Source organism: Lepidochelys kempii, chromosome 1 (assembly GCF_965140285.1).
Source record: "Lepidochelys kempii isolate rLepKem1 chromosome 1, rLepKem1.hap1, whole genome shotgun sequence".
Lineage (NCBI taxonomy): Eukaryota > Metazoa > Chordata > Testudines > Cheloniidae > Lepidochelys > Lepidochelys kempii.
Window position 1 is genome coordinate 324,836,585 of NC_136380.1, and position 22,237 is coordinate 324,858,821.

The 22,237-nt window shown below is 42.9% G+C and overlaps 1 protein-coding gene and 1 long non-coding RNA gene across 2 annotated transcripts in view; one reads left to right on the top strand and one right to left on the bottom strand.

Moving 5' to 3' along the window:
* LAMB4 (laminin subunit beta 4) overlaps positions 1–8,962 on the top strand; it is a 104,003-nt gene extending 95,041 nt beyond the window's left edge. The window contains exons 29-34 of the mRNA XM_078852687.1: positions 1,819–1,963; positions 4,283–4,490; positions 5,268–5,406; positions 5,714–5,890; positions 6,921–7,074; positions 8,823–8,962. Coding sequence (XP_078708813.1) covers positions 1,819–1,963; positions 4,283–4,490; positions 5,268–5,406; positions 5,714–5,890; positions 6,921–7,074; positions 8,823–8,962 — 963 coding nt within the window. The remainder of the gene's footprint in view (positions 1–1,818; positions 1,964–4,282; positions 4,491–5,267; positions 5,407–5,713; positions 5,891–6,920; positions 7,075–8,822) is intronic.
* Positions 8,963–9,728: 766 nt separating this feature from the next.
* On the bottom strand, positions 9,729–18,834 carry LOC144930121 (uncharacterized). The gene is made up of 4 exons (XR_013635214.1): positions 18,582–18,834; positions 18,361–18,425; positions 15,315–15,381; positions 9,729–9,845 (listed from the first exon to the last, which is right to left on the bottom strand). It is a non-coding gene; the product is annotated as an uncharacterized LOC144930121 (long non-coding RNA).
* Positions 18,835–22,237: the final 3,403 nt, after the last annotated feature.

Here is a 22,237-nt window from a genome sequence, read left to right on the forward strand (position 1 = left end):
GAATACCTTTCCCAGCCATGAACAAGAGCTCTGTGTAGCTTGAAAGCTTGTCTCTCTCACCAACATAAGTTGGTCCAATAAAAGATATCACCTCACCCACCTTGTCTCTCTAATATTCTGGGGCCAACATCTGCCCACAATACTACAAACAGTGGCAAAAATGTTGATGTGCTGTCATTGTCTTCTAAAGTGAACATCTACCTCTTTTTTGTCCCAATGTGCCTTTTTACATCAAGGAAGAAATGTCATCTAGTGGCTAAAGCACAGGACTGGGAGTCAGGAAAGCTAAATTATATTCCTGCCTGTGCCACAGACTTGACAGGTGACCTTGCAAGACATTGGTCCTGATCCTGCCAAGACTTAACCACTTGCTTAACATTATGCACCTGAATAAGTCCCACTGCATGCTCATTGATATCAATGGGATTCCTCATGTGTATAAAGTTAATTTAAGTTCACAAGTAATTTTTTTTAAAAAGCCATTCTCTGAAGGCACACTTTTTTTAAATAGTTTGTCTTTCACTTTTAAAAATGTCTTTACAAATATGAAGTGTTCTGTTCCTGTGATGTTTTATAAGGATCTCTTCAGTTGCCAGGTCTCCCTTGCTAACTATGCAACAAAACAGTGAAAATGACTATACATAAAATCCTGTTAAATGCACAGTAAACAAAGTGGAAAAATATTAAAAATTTGTTCTCGTTACTAGTTTCTTTCAATCCTGATAATCTTAGGTGATACTTGTGACAATAATAGGTCCAACATTTTCAGACAGAAACTTGATTTTTCAGGTTGACAATGTCCCTTTAACCTCTCTGGGCCTCGGTTTCCTCATTATAAAATACAGGTGATATTTACAGTACCTTACAGGGAAATTGTGAGGATTAATTAATCTGTTTGAAACACGTGTGAAGCATTCTCTCCCTGGATTATGGAGAACCAGTACATAGAAGTTTCACCTAAACACAGTATGGCCTCCAGCGAAACAAACACCTGTTTTGCTGTTTAAAAAACTGTTGAAATATAGCTAATTAAAATAAAACCGTCAACTGGGGCCTGGTCTTCAGTAGGAAATTAGATTGGTATCGCTACCTTGTCAGAGGTGTGAAAAATACACAGCCCTAAGCAATGCAGTTAAACCAACCTAAATACAGCACTAGGTTGAGGAGAGAATGATCCCATTGACCCAGCTACTGCCGTTCGGGGAGGTAGAGTAACTACCCTGACAGGAGAATCTCTCCCATTAGCGGTGTAGGTAGCGTCTTCACTGAAGTGCTACAGTGGTACAGTTGCACTGCTGCAGCATTTTAAGATTAGACCAGCCCTAAATGATTATGAATGTAGTATTGATGGAAACATTCAACTTTTAAAGGCATATTTCAAACCTACTGGCCTTGGCACCATCCTTTATGTAATAATTTTAATAATAAATGTAACAATGTTACATTTTACACTGATTCCAAGCAGAAATGGGGGGTGTAGCTGCAATTATTAGATATTCCTCTCCCTCAGCCTGAATGTCCATATCATTTTAAGAGTGAGTGAAGTGCAGCATCTCGGTTTTTAACCGTGGACACTTTTTGCCCTCAAAACAATAATTGTTTAACAGTCTTTGAAAATGGAAGGAATATGTTATGTCGTCTTTGGTGAAGGTCCAAATGAAGTCAATGCTATAACGCCCACTCAGTTTAACAGGCCAAGAAGCTGGGCCGAAGTCTTTTATAAGTATTGTTTTAATATATCCCGATGGGAGCCAAGCTTGCCAAAGAATGACATTTAAACCCTAGAAAGGATAACACTATATTTTAAAATATTTCCAGATTGAAAGCATCAGAAAAATGGCAGAAGAGACCAAGACAAAAGGCTCACGGTTACACGGGAAACTAGAGAAAGCTAAGAATCAAACTGAAATTGACAGGGAGGACGCAAAGGAGTTCATCAGAAAAGTTAAAGACTTTTTGTTAGGTAAATATGCATGGAAAGTTCTTCTTTGTATCCTGCTTCCTGTATTTCAGTATCATATGGCATTTACCTCTCTGCTCTGTAACGTGATGCCTCAGCCTGGGCACCCCCAAAATGCACTGGCATTTTCAGCTTTAAGAGCCACACTGCACACGTCTGATTTGCTGTCTAGACTTGAATCGATCAATCTCTTTCAGTGATGCTGTTTAACACAGCTCTCCCTCCTATGGCATATCAGTATGTTGGACTATTTCCCTGAGATCTATTAAATCCCAACCCTGTGACGACTTATTAATGGGCTTAATGTTAAGCATGTGGATGCAAGTGGTCCAGATGGTTACTGCCTTACACAACTAACTGTTGGTCCAGTCATGCCCACAAGCTCCAGAGCATTTCCCACGTGGAAGGTTCTCTATGGGGAGCCACACGTAGGAAGTGACCACATAGGCAGGGCTGCCAGCTGAAGGCAAAAGGCACATTCAGCCTTCCCCCACTAGTCCTGCAGAAATCAGGACACAAAGTGATACATTCCCCCAGCCCTGAATAGGCTGGCAGAAGGTGACAATGAGGATGGCTTGGGTGGGGTGGGGAGGATCCACATTTATGCAGCTCTAACAGTCATAAGTAGGGCAGAGCATCTGCAACTCCAGTCTACAAGCATGGGGCCTTCTCTGCTCTGCATCCTCACCCCCTGGGAGTTGCATTTCATCTCCCACTCTTCTGCACTTCACCTGCATAAAGCCCAGCGACCCCCTAACAATGCAGTTTTCCATGCTCACTAAGAGGCACCAGGTTGACTGTTGCATGGTAGGGAGGGAACTGGGGACTTTCCTCTCACCCCTCCCTTGACCTGCTTCCTCTCCTTTTTTAAAAATAGCTAGGACAGTGAACACACCAAATCAGTGTTGCCAGCCCTTGTGAATCTCACAATATTTGTGTTCTTAGAGCCCTAGACCTGGAGTCAAGTGATTACAGCAGAATCTCTGCTTTCATTTTAAAATAAAGTTTCCAGCCCTCATCGCTGTGGAAAAAAAATTAATCCTAAAGGTTCAAAAAACAAACAAACAAACAAACCCAGAAGGCAAGTAAAAAACCCCAGCTTTATTGATTTCTCAAGATTTTTAAGCCAGTCTTGTGGTTTTGATGGCTTGACTTATGATTTTTGAACATTTGGGGTTGGCAATCCAGTAGCATCCAGTCCACTGTGGTGGAGTGACAGCTGGGAACAGAGTTCTCCTTTGTAATGAGATAATTAAGTTACTTTATCAAAAATAAAGGCAAAACTGTGCATAAGTCCTAGTGATTCATAGATTTTGTTTACTTGATAGCAACGGTGAATGAATCATTTATAATTGGTTTTACTCACAAATTAAAAAGGCAGGAAATACAACAGTTAAGGTGCCTATGGCAATGTTAACTCAGCCACACTGAGCATTGCCATGTGTACTAGCTTTTGTTTCTGTTCTTTGTTGTAAAATATTTCTAAGAAAATTACCCTTCGGGAATGAAGGAGTTAACGGTGCCCCCTGAACAGCACACCACAATCATTTCTAGTGTTTAATCTTTGGTAGGTTGTTTTGCAACATTTGCACAAACTTTTCCAATGTTTATTTCCACACAGTCTTACTTGTTAACCATTGGATAGGTGTTATAAAGCCACCTTCCAAACACTGTGGCCACGTTCACACAACACTCCCCTTGGTGTCCCTTTGATCGGGTGCATGGGGGGAGAAATGGGCTCTGCACAACACAGCAAATGTGTCAATGATTTAGAGACAGGTTTCAGAGTAACAGCCGTGTTCGCCTGTATTCGCAAAAAGAAAAGGAGCTCACTTCACTGTAGCTCACGAAAGCTTATGCTCAAATAAATTGGTTAGTCTCTAAGGTGCCACAAGTCCTCCTTTTCTTTTAATGATTTAGAGAGACAAGGAGGGTGACGTAACATCTTTTATTGGCCCAACAGAAGCTGGTTCAGTAAAAGATATGACCTCACCTATCTTGTCTCTCTAATATCCTGGGACATGGCTACAGCAACACTGCAAACATCCATGATTTAGAGCCCTCTGGGGATTGAGTTTTACACCCAAATTTTAATGCATCAGTTCAGAGTAGGCTCAAATCCATTTTTATCCTGCTCTGACAACAGATTAGCAGCACCTTGAAATATAACATTCCACTACAACAAGTGCTTGACCCCTCCTTGCTGTGGTTTGTCAACTTTATTAGCCAGCATAACTCAGCATATATGACACTGTATCAATGTTTAAATTGCACTGTGCAGAAAGGTACATCTTATTATGTTCTGTACTCTATTTGTTAAAGATGAAAGTGCACCTCCAGAAGACATAGAGAAGGTGGCAAAGCATGTTCTAGTCATAAACCTTCCAAGGACTCCACAAGAGCTAACAAATATGCTTGATAAAATCCAGAACCTTGTAACACACTGTGAGAACTATGAAATAAATGTGAACAAGTTAAATAAACAAAGGAAAGATGCCCAAAAACTTCTGGTGGAAGCCAAACAAGCTGAGTGAGTGGAATATTCTCTTACTGATGTGATAAATCTAAATGAAATTGCAGTGCACATACCTAGGGCAAATTCATTAGTGAAGTCACTCAGTATGCCAGCCAGCAGGTGGAAAGGCTACACAGCAAATAAAGTTCTGGACTTTCATTACAGCATGTTCCTACTTTTCATTTGCACTGGGGCCTCTCTCCAGTGGTAATGATCTGACACCTTTCTCACTACGCAAAGCTGTGTAAATCATCAAAAGCTACAGCCCAGATCCTCTCATGTATTTAGATGCCTAATCCCCATTGATAGAAGTTAGGCTCCTAAAAACCTTTGAGGATCTGAGCCTACATCTCTGCTAGATCTTGACTGCTCTGCCTGCTGAACTAGCCAAGCGGACTTGTCAACCCAAGGAAGCTCTTCACTTCATTTGGGACCTCAGTCATTGGGCGGTTTGAATGGTGATACGCAACCAGAGGAGGAATGTGGGGAGGAGGAAAATGTATTCAGCTTCTTGGCCTCCTGAATGGTAGCACAGCATCAGCCAGCCTGCCGCATCACACACCCCAAACTTAACTTTCAAGTCCATGTTGATTTCTCTTTTTGATGGGTTGCTTTCCCATCCCATTGGGAGCAGCAATTCTAGATTTTTGGAAGAGCTGGTGAATGCTGGACTCAAGGAACCAGGGGACTAGTAATGCATTTCTGGGTTTGGGGGTATAAAGGGATTTGAGGAGATGCCTTTTACTGTGCTTATACATAACAATATTATACAACTATTTACTTTTATTTTAGGGAAGCAGCAAAAGCTCTGCTACCTCTTGATGAAATGATAAATAACCTGAAGGAAGCTGAAAGCACGAAAGGACAAACCAAAGACACCTTCATAAGATTAAATGGAGAGATACAAGAAATTAAGACAAAAATCTCACAGGTATCTTGATGTACAATATAGCCAATGATTTTAGTTTATTATCCATTTATTGTGTGATGTTATGATTCTTGCAATTCACTTAAATTACAGCCGGTTTCTAAAACCTAGATTGCAATGCAAAGATCCCAAAGACATTGTAAATTTAGACCAGTGTAACTGTGAACAGATTTTGGCCCAGATATGGCACCAGTTCCACTTTAAAGGGGACTCGTTAATCTGTTTGCCTTAATATACTTCAGTGGTGAGTTTTGCAGGTTAGTTATACATTGCATAAAGGGAGTATGACTTTCTGGTTGTTTTCCTATAGGCTGAGAATCAAGTGAATAAGACAAGTGATGAACTAAAGGACTTTTCAGATAAACAGTCTGAGCTGGAAGATGAAATTACCATGCTGCAGAAGAAAATGCTGATGAATGGGAACCAGGCTGCAAATGCAAAAGCAGATGCAGAACAGGCACAAAATCAAGCTATGGACACAGATAAAGTAATGTATTTCCGTATTCTGTCACATATTCAAGAAAATCGCTGTCCTTCCCACATGTTTTGCACTATTTTTTAATGAAAAGTTTACTGTAAATATGCATATATGCTCCTTCCATGGTTTATTTAAATTTTCCATTATGCCATCCAATTTAGAGTTGCACAGAATTAGAAGTGTTTCCTGTCCATTTTAACTTATCCAGCAAACAATAGTCCTGTTTACTTACATCAATTTAAACAAACACAAATCTTGGGCCAGACTGTGATATCCTTACTCTCATTGAATAGTACGTTACATCATGGGGCAAGGTACTACTCATTGTGAGTGAAGGTATCAGTCTTGTCCCTTGCATTTAACACACTTGACTTCAGAGAAAACTGTCTTGTTTTTTCCCCTTGATGCTCAATATAGCTCAAATTCTTAAGTACCCACTAAGTAGAAATTTTCCAGAATTCTGTGTATGGATAACAAACAGCCACAGATCAAAAGCCAAAGTATGCACTGAATGAGCCTCCACACTACAAGAAATCCAGCAGAAATCAAACTGCAACCTTCACAGGAACCAAAACCAAGTAGGCCCAGAGCTAGAAAGTCAATATTATAAAACCAAATTTATAAAAATTATGCTATGCCTAGTTCATTAAAACTGAATTGAGCCTTGTGTCTAAAATGGAAACAAACCCAAAATCAATAACGGGAAATAAACTAGGAATAACACAATCTTTTAAAATCCTGCTTAAATTATATTTATTATCCAGCTCTATCCTCTCTTTATTTTGGATTGTTCAACAGGAAAGATTGTTTTTATTTTGATTTCTGCTGGATTTTGCATTTTCAGGGCTTCATTCAATGCATATTTGTCCCAAGTGAGTTTTAGATTAAAAAGAATTAAAGACATAATGTGTGATTCAGAGAGGAGCGGTAAATGAGGTAGAAAAATCTCTGCTTTCTTCGTAGGTCAAATAAATTACAGGGCACGTCGTTACACAAAATAAAGTGGGATTTTTTTGTTTGTTTGTTTTTGTTGTTGCAGGAATTTACCAACCTTGAGAGAAAATACACCATTCTGCAAGAAAAAGTAAAAATGAAAGGGCTTCCCAGAGAAACATTAGAGAAACTGAAGCAGCTGAAAGAAGCAGCAGAGAAACTGGCTGAAGAGACTGAAGAAAACATCAAAAGAATAACAGGTGTCCCCCTTTCATTTCTGTGCCCAGCAGTGAAATACATATGAAAATGCTGAAAGACGGAAATATAACCTGAAGGCCTTGTCTACACACACAGTGCACTGCCTTACCTACAATCAGTTTGAAAAACCAGCGTAGTTAAACTACTGCAAACAGTTTCAAACTCGTTACCTTGGTTTAGTTTGTGCCTGTCCATTTTCTAACACAAGCTGCTATAAGCCAAGTTTAAATCAGTGTAAGTGTGTCCACACAGGGTTTTGCAACGATTTTACTGAATTGATTTAAAAACACACTGCTCGCAACATTGTACCCGAAAGCACAATCCTGCCCAGTGCTGAGCACCTTTGGTTCCCATTGGAATCAGCAGGTTTGCCAGGGGAATGGGGAAAAGTTATTCAAGTGGTGAAAATTTGGGATGGGTTGGGGGGGGTGGAATACAACAAGCTCCACTGGAGCCAACGGGAGGTGAGGCTATTCGGCACCTTGTAAGATGAGGCCCTTTTGTCCTGATGGGTTCTGTGTACATCTGTAAAGCACAACTGATTGCAAACACCAAGTGGCTGGGACATGCTGGTGGGATGCTGTTTGAGCATTAGGCTTTTGACTTTTATGAGCATTACAGTCTGTGTGTCAATAGTAAATCACAGTAATATCCCCACGCTAGCAAACCACCAGAGTGCATAGCACCAGTCTACTGACTGGGCCCAATCCTGCATCCATTGAAACATATGGAAGTTTTATTACTGATTTCAAAGAAAGCAGTACGGGGCTTGCTCCTACCAGGCTCAGCGGCCTATAGAAATAACCGAACAGCAAATGCCAGCATGGGAGTAAATTCTTTTGGATGTTAATGGGGGGTAAGAAGGGGAGCACAGGAGGGAATAAACCTTGAGAAAAGACACTGAAGAAAAATAACCCTGTTCTGTTGTCTCTGAGCATTCCCCAGTCCAAAGGCCCCGAAACCATGACGATGGGGCTCTTAGGACTGCACATCATGAAGAAATGCAGTTTTGATTCATCATCATTGCACGTGTTTTCATGATAAAGACTGGGGGCCTCTGAACAACCCTTGTGTAAATCTGGAGTAACTGCATAGAAGCCAGTGGAATTACCTGCATAAAACTCCCATGAAGGAGAGTAGCATGAGTTATTTGGAGCCAGACTGTGAGCCTTTACACTGCTGAGCACTCAGTTTGAGTCATCACCACTGAAACCAGCTGACCAAGACAAAATCTCCACAGACTAAGGCTATGTCTACACTGGCAAGTGACCGACAAAACTTTTGTTGTTCAGAGGAGTTAAAAAAACACCTACCCCCCGCCAAAAAAGACAAAAGTTTTGTCAAGGAAAAGTGCCAGTGAGAACAGCGCTTTGTCAGCAGGAGTGCTCTGCTGCCGATAAAGCTAACACCGCTTGCTGGGGATGGAAGTTTTTTGTCAGCAGGAGAGCTCTCTCCTGCCGACAAACAGTGACTACACGGTGTGTCTTTTAACAGCATGGCTGTAGCGGCATAGCTGGGTCACTGAAAGCTGTGTAGTGTAGACAAAGCCTTACTCACAATGGCTAACAATAAAAGCACACTTGGAAAAATAAACATCTTGAAAGCTGTTGTAATCTGCAGATAAAACACACGTGTTCTTGTCAAATAGTTTTAGCGACAACACACATTTCTCCAAGGGAATCTTAACAGTTCTGCAGTTTTTACTTGCACAACAATAAATGCATCATTAAATGTTACTTTCTTCTTTCAGATTTGGCAAAGAAGCTCCAAGATCTGAATCAGACTAAACAAGATAAGGCTGATCAACTAAAGCAACTAGAGGATCAAGTAATAGCCATAAAAAAGGACATTACTGAGCAAGAAAACAAATACGCTACTTGCAAAAGTTAGGACTTGGTAAAACATCCCGTCTCAAATGGCAATGGAAATTGGCTCAAGCCTCTGTTTTTACCATTTTCTGAACTTTTCAGAATTGAATGGCTGTATTCTGCTAAGCCAGTGACGTGTACAGTACTTAGATACATGGAATCATCTAATTTTCTGCTGGTTTTTAGTCCAGTTTAATTTACATGGCACTAGGAAAAAACCTTTTAATAAAATACTTGAAGAAGTTAGCAGGGGCTGTTTTTCATGCTGAGTCTTACAGACACTGCCAGCAGTAAGCCCACTAGCTCCTCTTGGTGAAAAGGGGAGAATCTGAATGTAGCTCAGCCAGTGACATAGGCAACAGGCTCAAAGGATACGGTCACCACAAGGGCTATTCGCTACCAGGTTTGTCACCTGTTGACAACCTACCATCACCACCAGGCCTTTCAGTGATCCTCCACTCATCCCTGTGCAATGGCCCTCTGGTGTGTGAGTGACAAATTATACAGGGTGATGTGGAAGCTGAGAAGTGAGAGGATGGAGAGTTTGCATGGCTGAAGAAAAGGCACCCTTTTCTTTGTCACCCTCCCCTGCACATCCTCTGAATGCTAAGCAGAACTGTCCCCTATGTATCCTCACCACCACCCCTGTCCCCCCATGACAGGGGTCCCAGGATTCACTTCGAAAATCTGGTTTCAGAGTAACAGCCGTGTTAGTCTGTATTCGCAAAAAGAAAAGGAGTACTTGTGGCACCTTAGAGACTAACCAATTTATTTGAGCATGAGCTTTCGTGAGCTACAGCTCACTTCACCTTTGCTGGGACAAAGCAGGGAGGAGCAAGCCTTGCTCAGCCCAGTGAAGCATGCAGCCTGTTTGTTCACTGAAGGTATCCTCATGTAGCATTGGCCTATTAAAGGACATAGGTTATGGGTTTCAGAGTAACAGCCGTGTTAGTCTGTATTCGCAAAAAGAAAAGGAGTACTTGTGGCACCTTAGAGACTAACCAATTTATTTATGGGTTGCAATTTTCCTCTCACACACTAGATGGCTGTATACAGATGTTTAAATCCAGTCTTTCCAATGTGACTAGAATAAGTTGTAAATTCACTAACTTTGGTTAAAGAAATGTTTTGATCAAAAGCTCGTGTAATATAATGTATCTAATCCACATGAAAAAAGCCAGGTTACAGCGCTGTATAATAAAAATGTCATAGCGATTAAAAACCAATGATGCACCTGATTCTGCAAACACTACCAGGCATAGTGATTACTACCGGAGCAGTCCGTAGTGAGCACTTATGTTTGGTTGGCCAGGTCTACGCTACACTTACTTTGGTATAACTACATTGCTCAGGAGTGTGAAAAATCCACACTCCCGAGTGACATAGTTATACTGACCTAACCCCTTGTGTAGACAGCGCTATGTTGGCGGGAGAGTGTCTCCTGCTGATGTAGCAACCCCCTCTGGTGGAGGTGGAGTTATTAAGCCAACAGGAGAGCTCTGTCCTGTCAGCTTAGAGCATCTTCACCAGAAGAGCTACAGCAGCGCCTATGGCAATGCAAGTTTGTAGTGTACACCTGATCATAGTGTTTGTGGAGCAGGGCCCTATATCATAGAATATCAGGGTTGGAAGAGACCTCAAGGGTCGTCTAGTCCAACCCCCTGCTCAAAGCAGCACCAACACCAACTAAATAGTCCTAGCCAAGGCTTTGTCAAGCCTGACCTTAAAAGCTCTAAGGATGGAGATTCCACCACCTCCCTAGGTAACCCATTCCAGTGCTTCACCACCTTCCTAGTGAAATATATCACAAAGGGTGTGGCACTTAAATGGTCAAACAAGATACTGAGGGTTAACTCAACCCACTCCTGGGGTTCATAAACCCACATCTCGAAGCTCTGATCCAAGATGGGAAAGACCCGTTTAGCTCTAATTAATCTACAACTGAATCAGTGTTTTAAAAAAGTACTAACATTGCAATGAAAGTACAATCTTAACAGAATTTGAAATCAATACCTTTATAAGCTACAGCTTGTTTGGTTACTATTCATGAATGCTGAGAGGTATTAATTTTGCCACTGGCGATTGCCCACATTTTTTATTAGTGCAACAAAATATATTTTGATAATATTTATTATTAAATAGTGAATATAAAGGACTATGAAGTTTTGAAAATCTATGTTCTGTGGTTCCTAATATCTCCATTGATGCAGCATTTTCAGAAAATCAGTTTTAACATGCTAAGACTCGCTTTTTTTCAACAAGAACATGAAAAGAATGTTAGAATATAAGACACAAGGTATGATTTTTTTTTTTATTTTTTGGTTACAGGGTTGACTAAGCACAGGAAAGAGAAAGCATCAGGCTGGGATATTCAAAGGATCTGGAGGGAGTTAGGCCTCCAAATCCTAGGATTTGAAAATCCCAGTCTCAGTGCTTGGTATTACCAGGCAGTACTTCAAACCCCTCTATAAATTTCTGTCTTCTCTGTGTGGTAACAATGGTTCTAACTTGGCTAAAATTACTACCGTTACCTCTCATCTCACTTGTCCAATAAAGGATATCCCATTATCTACTTTGTTCAGTTTTTCTGAAGGGCCTATATGGCTACTGCCATGTGCAAAGAGCAGCGCTGAGTGTTAAAATGAACCCCAGGCTCTTGCAACCACACCAATATTTACAGAATTCAGAACTTTCTGCAGTAATAAAAGGCTCTTAACATTACATGTTCTAATGCTGGGGTGTTGCGTGAAATATTCCTTATCTAAAGGCAAGCAGCATTTTGATCCATTAAAGAGAAAATTCCAGAGTTGTAACTTTACATTTATGAGAGCTCAGGTAGTAGGGTGGGAGAATTACTGGAATAGATAAGATTGTAGAGATATTCTTATTATTCAGTGCAAATGTGCCCCAAGGCAATGCACAATATGTATTAACAGTACAATAGCTTTCATTGTGAAAATGATGGAGCCAAACTACAACTTTGATTAACACTAACAAAGGCATCTTAATGTAGGTATGCAAATAATTTCTGGTTTAGTGTTTTACATTTTTATCACTTTTTTAAAAAGTGCTATAACAAAATCAATCAACTCTTGTAGTTGGAAAACACTGACAATCTGAGCTGTTTCCATAAATACATCTCTGTCTAATTCTAGAGAAAAGGCGCTCAACTTTCTTTTAGCTTTGAACATGGCCAACTACATTTTAACTAAAACAGGTCAACTAAAATTGTTTACAGAAAATTAAGAATGAATATAAAATTGCTAGTCCACTCCTGGCTTTGAAGATCCAATTTTCAAGCTTCTAGAAGGTGGAGGGAGAGGAGAAATTGTCAACTGGATTTAGTATGAGCAGTGTGATAATTGCTATATTGTTCTTGCTAAGCTATAAGGAAGAGTATGTATGGCATAAGGAAGTTGGATAGAACTATGTTAAACCTCTTCAGGGGGTACAGCGAAAATGGTGGGCAGGAAAGCGAGAAAGTAAAGAGAATCTCCCAGAAGAATGAAGTCAGCTTAGCATCCAATGCAGTCAAGTTACATATGGCCATGTCAACCATGGTAGCAGAGCGGGCTGCAGGATCACAATTCCATTTCACAACAACTTTTGAGGTTTCAAAATTTGTTTTCACTCACTGAATGAAAACAAAACCTTTCCACCTTTTTTTTACAAAATGGCATTCTGCTGACAGGTCCATTTTCAGATCCATAAGATCAGATTTTCCATTTGGGTGACCTGAGAGCTCTGGAACTCAGAAACTTTCCTGTCAAAAATGTATCCAGATTTGATACATCTCTGCAAAACATTTCAACTTCTATGAAACAGTATCATTTGGTCATTTAGTCAACTATATTCCTTGTTATTCATACAATCACTGTAGTAGCGTACAACATATTGGGTGAAATCCTAGCTCTGCTGGAGTCAAAGGGAGTTTTGCTCTTGACTAGTGGAGCCAGGATTTCAACCATTGTTTTGGTTATATCCTCCATACACTGAGCAACAACAGAAATTCAGGCAGATGTCTTATTTAGATTAAGCAAAACAAGAAAGACAAAAAATAAAGTTCCCACAAGAGGGCAACATATGTACACTTCCTCAGATAATGTATTGGGACACCTAATTGTCTATTTTCTAAACAGATTTCTAATTTCTATTATTTAATTCTTCTTATTGTTAATAATAAATTTGTAAAGGATTGTTAGAAGAAAGATGCTATATAAAGTAAGGATTGATATGATATAACATCAAATATAAGTCAGCCATGTACATTTAACAGGTCAAGTTTCACAGAATCTGGTGTTATACTAAATCCAAGTTTTTAAATGTAAATTTCCCACGTATATTTTAGATACATAATGGGCTGGGCACGGGGGTGAAAGTAACTTAAAGGACTTGCCCATATTGAGTCCTGAGGAGGGGGCAGGGCCTCACCCAGAAGAGGCATGGCCTCTACCAGAAGAGGAGGAGCCTTTAAATCCCTGGGCTCTTTAAATCAGGATTTAAAGGCCCAGCACCTGGGAGCCCCGGGGCCTTTAAATCACCCCTTGAGCTCCCAGCTGCAGAGGTGGCTGGGAGCTCTGGGGCTCAGGGGCAATTTAAAGGGGGCCATTTAAAGAGCCTGGTGCCACTGGGAGCCCCAGGCCCTTTAAATTGCCACCTGGGGAAGCCAGTCCGCCCCGGTACAACGCACCGGCTCTTACCAGCAGGGGTGGCAGGTTTGTAGAAATTTTGGTGGTGCCCAGACCTGCCTCTGCCCAAACTCGCCCCCCCCCAAACTCCACCCCCCACCTGCCCAAGGCTCTGGGCAGGAAGTTTGTGTGGGGAGGAGGTCTGGGGTGCAGGCCCTGGGCTGGCGCAGGGGATGGGGTGCAGGAGGGGTGCAGGGTGAAGGCGCTGGAAGGGAGTTTGGGGATGGGAGGGGGTTCAGGTTCTGGGAGGGAGTTTGAGGATGGGAGGGGGTGCAGGGGTGAGAGTTGTGGGGTGAGGCTGGGGATGGGTTTGGGGTGTGGCTGGGGATGAGGGGTTTGGGGTGTGGGAGGGGGCTCAGGGCTGGGGCAGAGGGTTAGGGTGCGGGGGGGACGAGGGCTTTGGCTGGGGCTGTAGATGAGGGGTTTGGGGTGTTGGAGAGGCTCAGGGCTAGGGCAGAGGGTTGGAGTGTGGGGGAATGAGGGCTTTGGCTGGGGGTACGGGTCCTGGGGTGGGGCCAGGCTGGGGGTGTGTTTGTGGTGCAGGCAGGCTGCCTGGGGACTGGAGCCAGAGAGGAGGACTCCCTCCAGCCCTCTCTCCGCTGGCAAGAGTGAGCTCTGGGGGAGGGGGCCCCCTCTCTCCCCCCGCCCAGCAGCACACTCACCCCCACCACTGTCACTACACATGCTCCTAGGGCCCCTCTCAGGTCCAGGAATCTCCCTCGCCTCCCTTGTGGTGGGTGCTGCTGGGGGTGAGGGCTGCCATCACATGTGCACCTCATCCTCTGCTGCTGCCCTTCACTGTAGCCCCACTGGGGGTGGGGGAATGGGGCTGCTCCTTGCCCAGTGTGGGGCAGGAGCGGTGACTGCAGGCACGGGGGGCGGCTGTACTGGTGGAGGGTCCCGCTGGAAAATGAAAGGGTCTGAGGGGGAAGGGTAGGGGAAGGGCAGCGTGCCCTGCCACTAGGAGGTGGGAGGCACTAGGACCCGGCAGCGGCAGTTGATGCAGGGAGGCAGCATGGAGCTGCAGGGGAGAGACAGGGACACTGTGCTCTGGGAGCCAGGGAGGTGCAAGGGGGCAGCCCGGGGGGCAGGGGACACTCGGGGGAGGCGTGGGAGGGCAGCAGGTGAAACCGGGGGGAGACCCGGCCCCGAACATTGGTGGAGCCAGGCCCCCAGGCCCTCAATATTGCTGGAACCACGAGCCCATATAACTCATCTCTGCTGCTTGCCAGTACGCTGTACCAGGGCGTACCGGCTTACTTTCACCTCTGGCTGGGCGTAAGATGAATTGTGATTCAGTGAAGACACTTTTAACTCATGCAATTAGATCCAACACACACACACACACACACACACAAGACTGTAAAGCTGCTTCACCAACCGGAGGAATATGGTATGCTACAAAATGTCATTTTAAAGCTATTTTAACATTTTAAGACACAATCAAGTTAAAATGCCCAGATTTACTTTCTGGTTCTCAAGCTGTATCCTAATGTTTTGCTTGCTAATACTGCAAGGAAATAATTAAATCAAGCACGGGCAAACCCATTTTTCCAAATTTGCAAACATGCTAGGTTTTGAAAGGCTGACTTGTATTCTGAGGTTATGTTTTAGAGTATTATTGTGTTTAAACAGGATTCTGAAAAATCAAGATAGCTAGTATGGTTCATCCTGGTCTACACTGACCATGAAGTCAAGGTGGTCATCATCATCCGGCCAGCTAACTCGATTCTTCACAACCAGCCCTAAAAGACTGTGAAAAAAGAAACAGAGAGAAAAATTCAGTGAGCATGGAGAGTGAAAAAAACAGATAGAGGTTACTTTGAAAAAAATTTATGACAACTACACACAGTGCCCACTGTTCTATACTTATAGTTTGGACAGAGTAGCCTTTTCTTTTAGAGGTGTGAAGTTCTATCTGTAATTGGTGTTTAACCTTTAGGGAAAATCATCTGGTATTTCTATGTTTCAGTTTATCCATCTGTAAAATGAGGATGACTATAATTGTTGGATCATATTAAAGAAGTTCTGTATTAAAATCACAAATGAGTTTGATTCCCCAGAGTTTCAATTCCAGGGTATTACTAATTAAGAGGTCTCTTGGGTTTTGGTACTGTTTCTCTCCCTCTATGTGTGAAACTTGCAAGCTGCTAATTGCGTTAGTACATTCTAAGACAGAGTCTGTTCTCAAAGCAATTCACACAGAGAGAGACTCAAAGCAATACTCTAACAACAGAAACAGCACCCAGAGACTCCCCGCCCTTTTGTTGTATTAACAATTGTGATTAAAATAGAGATAGAGGATGTATGTGGATGGATGCTTGGTGTGGATAATAACTGAATGATCAGGGAGGTGCCAGCCTAAGAATCCAGTGTCCATCGGCTGAAGAAGGCGTCAATTGGAAATAACCAGAGGACCCCCCGGAGGGCAGACTGGAATCCACCCAACAGACTCAAGGATGGGAGAACCAAAGAACAAGATAACATCTTGGAGCCGTCAGGAATGTGCTATCTGCTGATTGATTCAGCAACAGCATGATGAAGCAATTCCCATAGACTGGCATAGGAAGAAATTCCTATAAAAATAGACTCTAAAAAGTGAGAACTTTGGGGTCTGATTCTGCAAACCAACTTCCAGGAGCATCTGGAAGGCCCTGCTCCTTCCTCATGTCCAGGCCACCTGGCCAGTGGCTTGGCATGAGCAACTCTAAGGCTGGTAACTATGATAACAACCTTGCAGAACCTGTGTGTGTGTGTGTGTGTGTTTGTATGAATGAATGTGAGAATAAATATGAGATTGAATGGAATGTTATAGCTATAACTAACTGCTTACTATGATTCTTTCTGTATTCACAATAAATGTGGTATTTTGCCTTTTTCCCTTTAATAAGATCCTGCTGGTTTTTATTTTATTGGTACAACATAATTACCTACCTCAAAGGGCAACAAGGTGGCTGAGGTCATATATTTTATTGGATCAATTTAATTTGGTTAAAGAGACAAGCTTTCCAGCTTACACACAGCAATTCTTCAGGTCTGGGAAACTTACTCAGAGTGTCACAGATAAATACAAGGTGGAACAGATTATTTAGAATAAGTAGTTAACACATATTTCAAGGGACCATTCAAGGAGAAGCGACCCATTAACACCCCTCCAGTCCCAGGGAGGAAAGGAAGTGGGGGTTGGGGAAGAAATCTGTTCTGCCTTGTATTTAGCTGTGACCAGGGCGATCTCTAGGGGGGTGCACTCCATCCCAGGCCCCACCACCACTCAACCCCTTTCCTCATGCCCCCGCCCCAACCCCGCCTCTTTCCATCTTCCTCCCACTCCCCTGAGCAATGCTGGGAGCCGGCGGGGAGGAGCAGGGTGGGCTAGGGCCAGGTCGCTCGATGCTGCCTGCCCAGGCCCCCCGCTAACTCCCCAGACCACCCTAGACCCCACGTCCTGAAGCATGGGGTCCCCCAAAGCGCAGGGACCAGGGAGGTTGACACTCTGAGCCCTGGTCTACACTACAGAGTTAGGTTGATGTAAGGCATCTTACATCAACCTATCTCTGTAAGTGTCTACACTAAAATGCAGCTCCTACCGATGTATCTCATCTAGCCTTAATAACTCCACCTCCACGAGAGGCGTAGCACTTGGGTCAATGTAGTTAGGGTGATGCAGTGTTAGTGTAGATACTGCGTTACTTACATCTCCTGTTGCTGCCTTTCAGAAACCATCCCACAATGCCCCACACTGACGGTTAAATCCGTGCAAGCACTGCTGGTGAGGACGCACACCGCCGACACAAGAAGCATAGTGTGGATGTTCAAAAGCAGTTTAATTACTGTGGTGGCTGTGAGTTGATGTAACTTAGGTCAGTGGTTCTCAATCAGGGGTACACGTACCCCTGGGGGTATACAGAGGTCTTCTAGGAGGTACATCAACTCATCTGGAAATTTGGCTAGTTTTACAACAAGCTACATAAAAAGCACTAGCTAAGCCAGTACAAACTAAATTTCACACAGACCAAGACTTGTTTATACTGCTCTATATACTATACACTGAAATGTAAGTACAATATTTATATTCCAATTGATTTATTTTATAATTATATGGTAAAAATGAGAAAGTAAGCAATTTTGCAGTAATAGTGTGCTGTGACATTTTTGTATTTTATGTCTGATTTTTTTAAACAAGTAGTTTTTAAGTGAAGTGAAACTTGGGGGTATGCAAGACAAATCAGACTTCTGAAAGGGGTGCAGTAGTATGGAAAGGTTGAGAGCCACTAACTTAGGTCGACTTAATTTTGTACTGCAGACTTGCCCTTAGTAAGTTTCCCAGACCTGAAGAATTGCTCTGGGAACTCAAGGCTTTGCAAAGGGCTCTGAGATTCCAGGATGAAATATACCATACTGTAAAAGTCCAAAATATTCCTCACAGCCCCAATCCAGAAAGGATTTGTGCATGAGTCATACTGTCTGGAGTGGTTCACGACAGAGCAGACTATCAAAAACCCAGGCAGGCACCCCAAATTGGTGGTATGTTCTATAATTAGATTTCACCAACCCACTAACAAATGTGATCTCCTGAAGCAGTATGCCAGTCTTACCATGGAGTCACTGAAAGTCCCCTTGGGCATTCCAGTCTATCTTGCCACACAGGCTGGACATAGAGATAAACAGCCACTTACACCCAAGATCACAAAATATTCAGGTTGCTCCCAGTCCCAAGAGACCAGTCACTTACCCCAGATCAATTTGTACCTTAGATCTCGCACCAAAGACCATGCTGGTAGCCAATCCTATCGTCCACTAATTAAGAATTTATTAAATAGGAGAAAGAAATGAAAGAGTTATTTACAGGCTAACAGAGGCAACATATATGCACAAATGAGTTACAGTCTACTATGGTTCCAAAAGGTGACAGAGAAGCAGTAATCTTTCCACTGAATGTCTTTTAGGGCTTACCCATGGTGGCCCTTGCAATCTCTGCTTTTGTTTCTTAGCTCCAGCCCTTGTGAAAGTCCAAACAGAAAAGAGAGAACTATTTCTTCTTGTGAGCATCTTTATATGCCCTTCCCCCAGAGTTCAAACTCCTGTGTGTAATTAGTGGGGCAATCAACAAAGTTTTTGTCCTACAATGACCCATTTACTTTTGATAGTCCTGCTTGATGGTCCTGCAGTCTGAGTTCACAAGTTCAGAGCAGGCATTTTTACAATTATAAAGCAAAACTTTCATTATTACCTTCTAGCAGGGGATACAGACATTACAGGTAAGATTAATGCATAAAGCAACTTACAAGCACTTTATAGAGTCTAAACACTAAACACACCTTTACAAGTCTAACACCTAACTCAAACAATAGTAACATATAGGTGAGCTGGTCTGGTTCCTAGCTATGAATTTGTCAGTGCTCAGCTGACATAACAACTAGTGCCTGGTCTACCAGCATCACGCCAAGAAACTACAAAACCTAGAACAAAACCTAGGAGCAAGCCCAAAATCAATGCTATTAACACTGAAAACCAGAGGAAATGCCAGGAGTTTGTGAAGGCTTTTGAACTTAGCATGCATGGGAAGTCATTACCAGAGAAGGCAGAGGAATTTTGGGAAGATTTAAGAACAACAATCCATGAAACAGCCTAGCTACATTTTGGGGAAAGAGACCATCAAAAAAGGACTGGTTTGAAGAAAATGAAGTGGAACTATTACCTCTCATCAATATTAAGAACACAGCCTTTCCGGAACACAACAAAAAGCCAACAAAGAGCACCAAAGTGAGACTTCAACATGCAAAAACCAAGGTACAGCGAGCAAGCAGACACTGTGCAAATCATTACTGGATCAACCTCTGAGAAGAGATACAAACAGCCTCAGACACAGGAAACCTCAAAGTCATGTATGATGGCCTGCAGAAAGCTCTCGGTCCCACTGTCAACAAGGTTGCCCCTCTCAAATCACACAGTGGTGAAATCATTACAGATAAAAGCAAGCAGTTGTCTCATTGGGCTGAACGCTATTCAGAGCTATATGCACAGGAAAGAAACATCACCAGCGAATCACTGGACCAAATACCAGCTCTACAGTCCTGCCAGAGCCTAGATGTGGAGCCCACTGTAGAAGAGCGAAGCAAGGCCACTGATTTGCTATCAAGTGGCCAGGCTCCTGGAAAAGATGGCATCCCAGTGGAAATCGGCGACTGCAGGAAAGACAGTCTATTACCATATCTTCATCAGCTGCTACTTAAATGCTGGAAAGAGGGTGAGGTACCACAAGAGATGCGTGATGCAAACATCATCACTTTGTATAAAAATAAAGGTGAAAAGGGCGACAGCAACAAATACAGGGGTATCTCGCTACTAAGTGTAGCAGGAAAAGCTTTCGCAAAAGTCATCTTAGTGCCCCTACAACAGCTGGCGAATTGTGTCTACCCCGAATCACAGTGCAGATTCAGGGCTGGAAGATTAACTATAGACATGATATTTTCTCTGTGTGAACTCCAAGAAAAGTGCAGAGCGCAAAACCGACCATTGTACATCACCATAGTGGACCTAGCCAAAGCATTCAACACAGTCAGCAGAACACGTCTATTTGCAACACTAGAAAAGATAAGATGCCCACCAACCCTGTTAAGTCTTATACGTTCATTCCACAAAACATGAGAGCAACTGTCCAGTTTGACGAGTCCACTTCGGACAGGTTTGAGATGAAAAGCGGAGTGAAGCAAGGATGTGTTCTTGCCCCTACACCCTTTGGAATCTTCTTCTCGGAACTCTTGAACTGTGTGTTTAAGGACATGAAAGATGGAGTGTATCTCCACACAAGATCAGATGGAAAACTCTTCAACCTTTCCCGACTTAAGTCAAAGACCAAAGTAAAAAGGGGCTAATCAGGGAACTTCTATTTGCTGATGATACTTCCTTCATAGCCCATAATGAAGATCTACTACAAGAACTCATGGACCGCCTTTCAAGTGCCTGTCGGGCATTTGCTCTCACCATCAGCATCAAGAAAACGGTTGTATTAGGACAGGGGGTTCCGCAAGATCTTCATGTGAGCAGGCTCACTGATTTCTCATGAGCATAAATTTGGGCATCTGTGTAAGCCTTTGCAAGACTGGGGCCATATTCAATAAGTACCTCTGAATTACCAGTCCACAATTATGCTCTACTTTCAGCCTAAATGTTTCCTCTCCCTGTTCTCACAGTTTCCAGAAAGCAGCAACCACAGCAGGAGGCAAATACTCTCATCTTTCAGGCCAGCCATTTATTTACTAGTAAAACTTTCCTCTCAGCACTAAGCTAACTTTGTTGCCTAATGATTAAGCCCATATGTGCCCCTTTCTGGAGCCCAGAGAGTTTAATAATTAGGTCAGAAGAAGAGGAGTAGGAGTTGAGAAGTGACTGTTTGCCCCTCTCAGCTGCTCAATCCCCTCCCCCCTGCCTTCCCAGTGATTGATGATGAGGTAGGAAAGCTACCATTACAATAACAAACTCCTCCACTCTCCCAGCAAATCCTGTCTCACCCACATCCCCTCCTGCCCCCACAGAGTCCAGGGGAAGAAAGGAGAATTCTGCATTCAGAAGTGCTCAGTTTCAATGCTCACCACTAATGAGAAACAGCCTTAGGGCCAGACTGCACTTCAAGTAGAACTGTGACTGAGAAGCCAGCTGCAGCATGCTTCCACTCGGTAGATGAGACCTTAGACATGTACCAAAACATGAGCAATATCCTCACGTACATTCAGAGGCCCCATCCACACACCAGCTTTTTACAGTGGTGCTAAGGAGTTGGGGCATGGCTGGTTAAACACATGATTTGCATCCCAACAGCATATGCTTAATAATCAGTTACTAACTGGTGAATATTAACTGTGCATTTAGCTGCCTGATCTGGGACATGGTTCAGTTCCTGTCAGCAGTGATGCACACCAGTATTTTATTGCATTGACAGACCATTCCACCCATGCTAATGTTAACTAGTAAGCGGTCAGACATCCATCCCAGAGTGCACATTCCCTCCATCATGAGGGTGCCATTTGGTGTGCCTGATCTCTAAGGACTCTGCCCCAGAGCGTGTAGCTGGCTTCTTCACCCAGAAGATGTGGGCTGATTTAAAATTCACAGCACTTTCTCTTACTGGACATTGTCTAGATAGTTGAACATTGTGAGCTGCAGAACAGCCTCTTCTTCCCATAAATCTAGGAAGAAGGGGAAAGGGGGAACAAAATCAAAATACCCAGAGGTCTTGGCACAAGCAGCTGCTGCTGAGGCACTATGGGATACTGCGACACAGAAGTCCATCTGTAGTTCACTTACTCTGTGTCAGCAATTTTTGTCAGGCCTGCCAGACTCACTACACCTAACACACTGTTGTCATGATGTAGACCCAAAAGATGGCAAGTAATATAATTGGAAAACTAATAGATCATTGATATTCTTGTGTGGTGTATGTACAGGGCATGTACAAAGAGTTATGGATATGTGCTAGAATTATGTTCTTAAAATGTGTCAGGCAAGTCATGCATAAGGCCAGTCTGCCCTAAACAGTGGAGTGTGTATTTGCTTGGCTGACCATCCTGGTCATCAGGCAGAGACAATGAAGGTGTATTTATATAAAATGG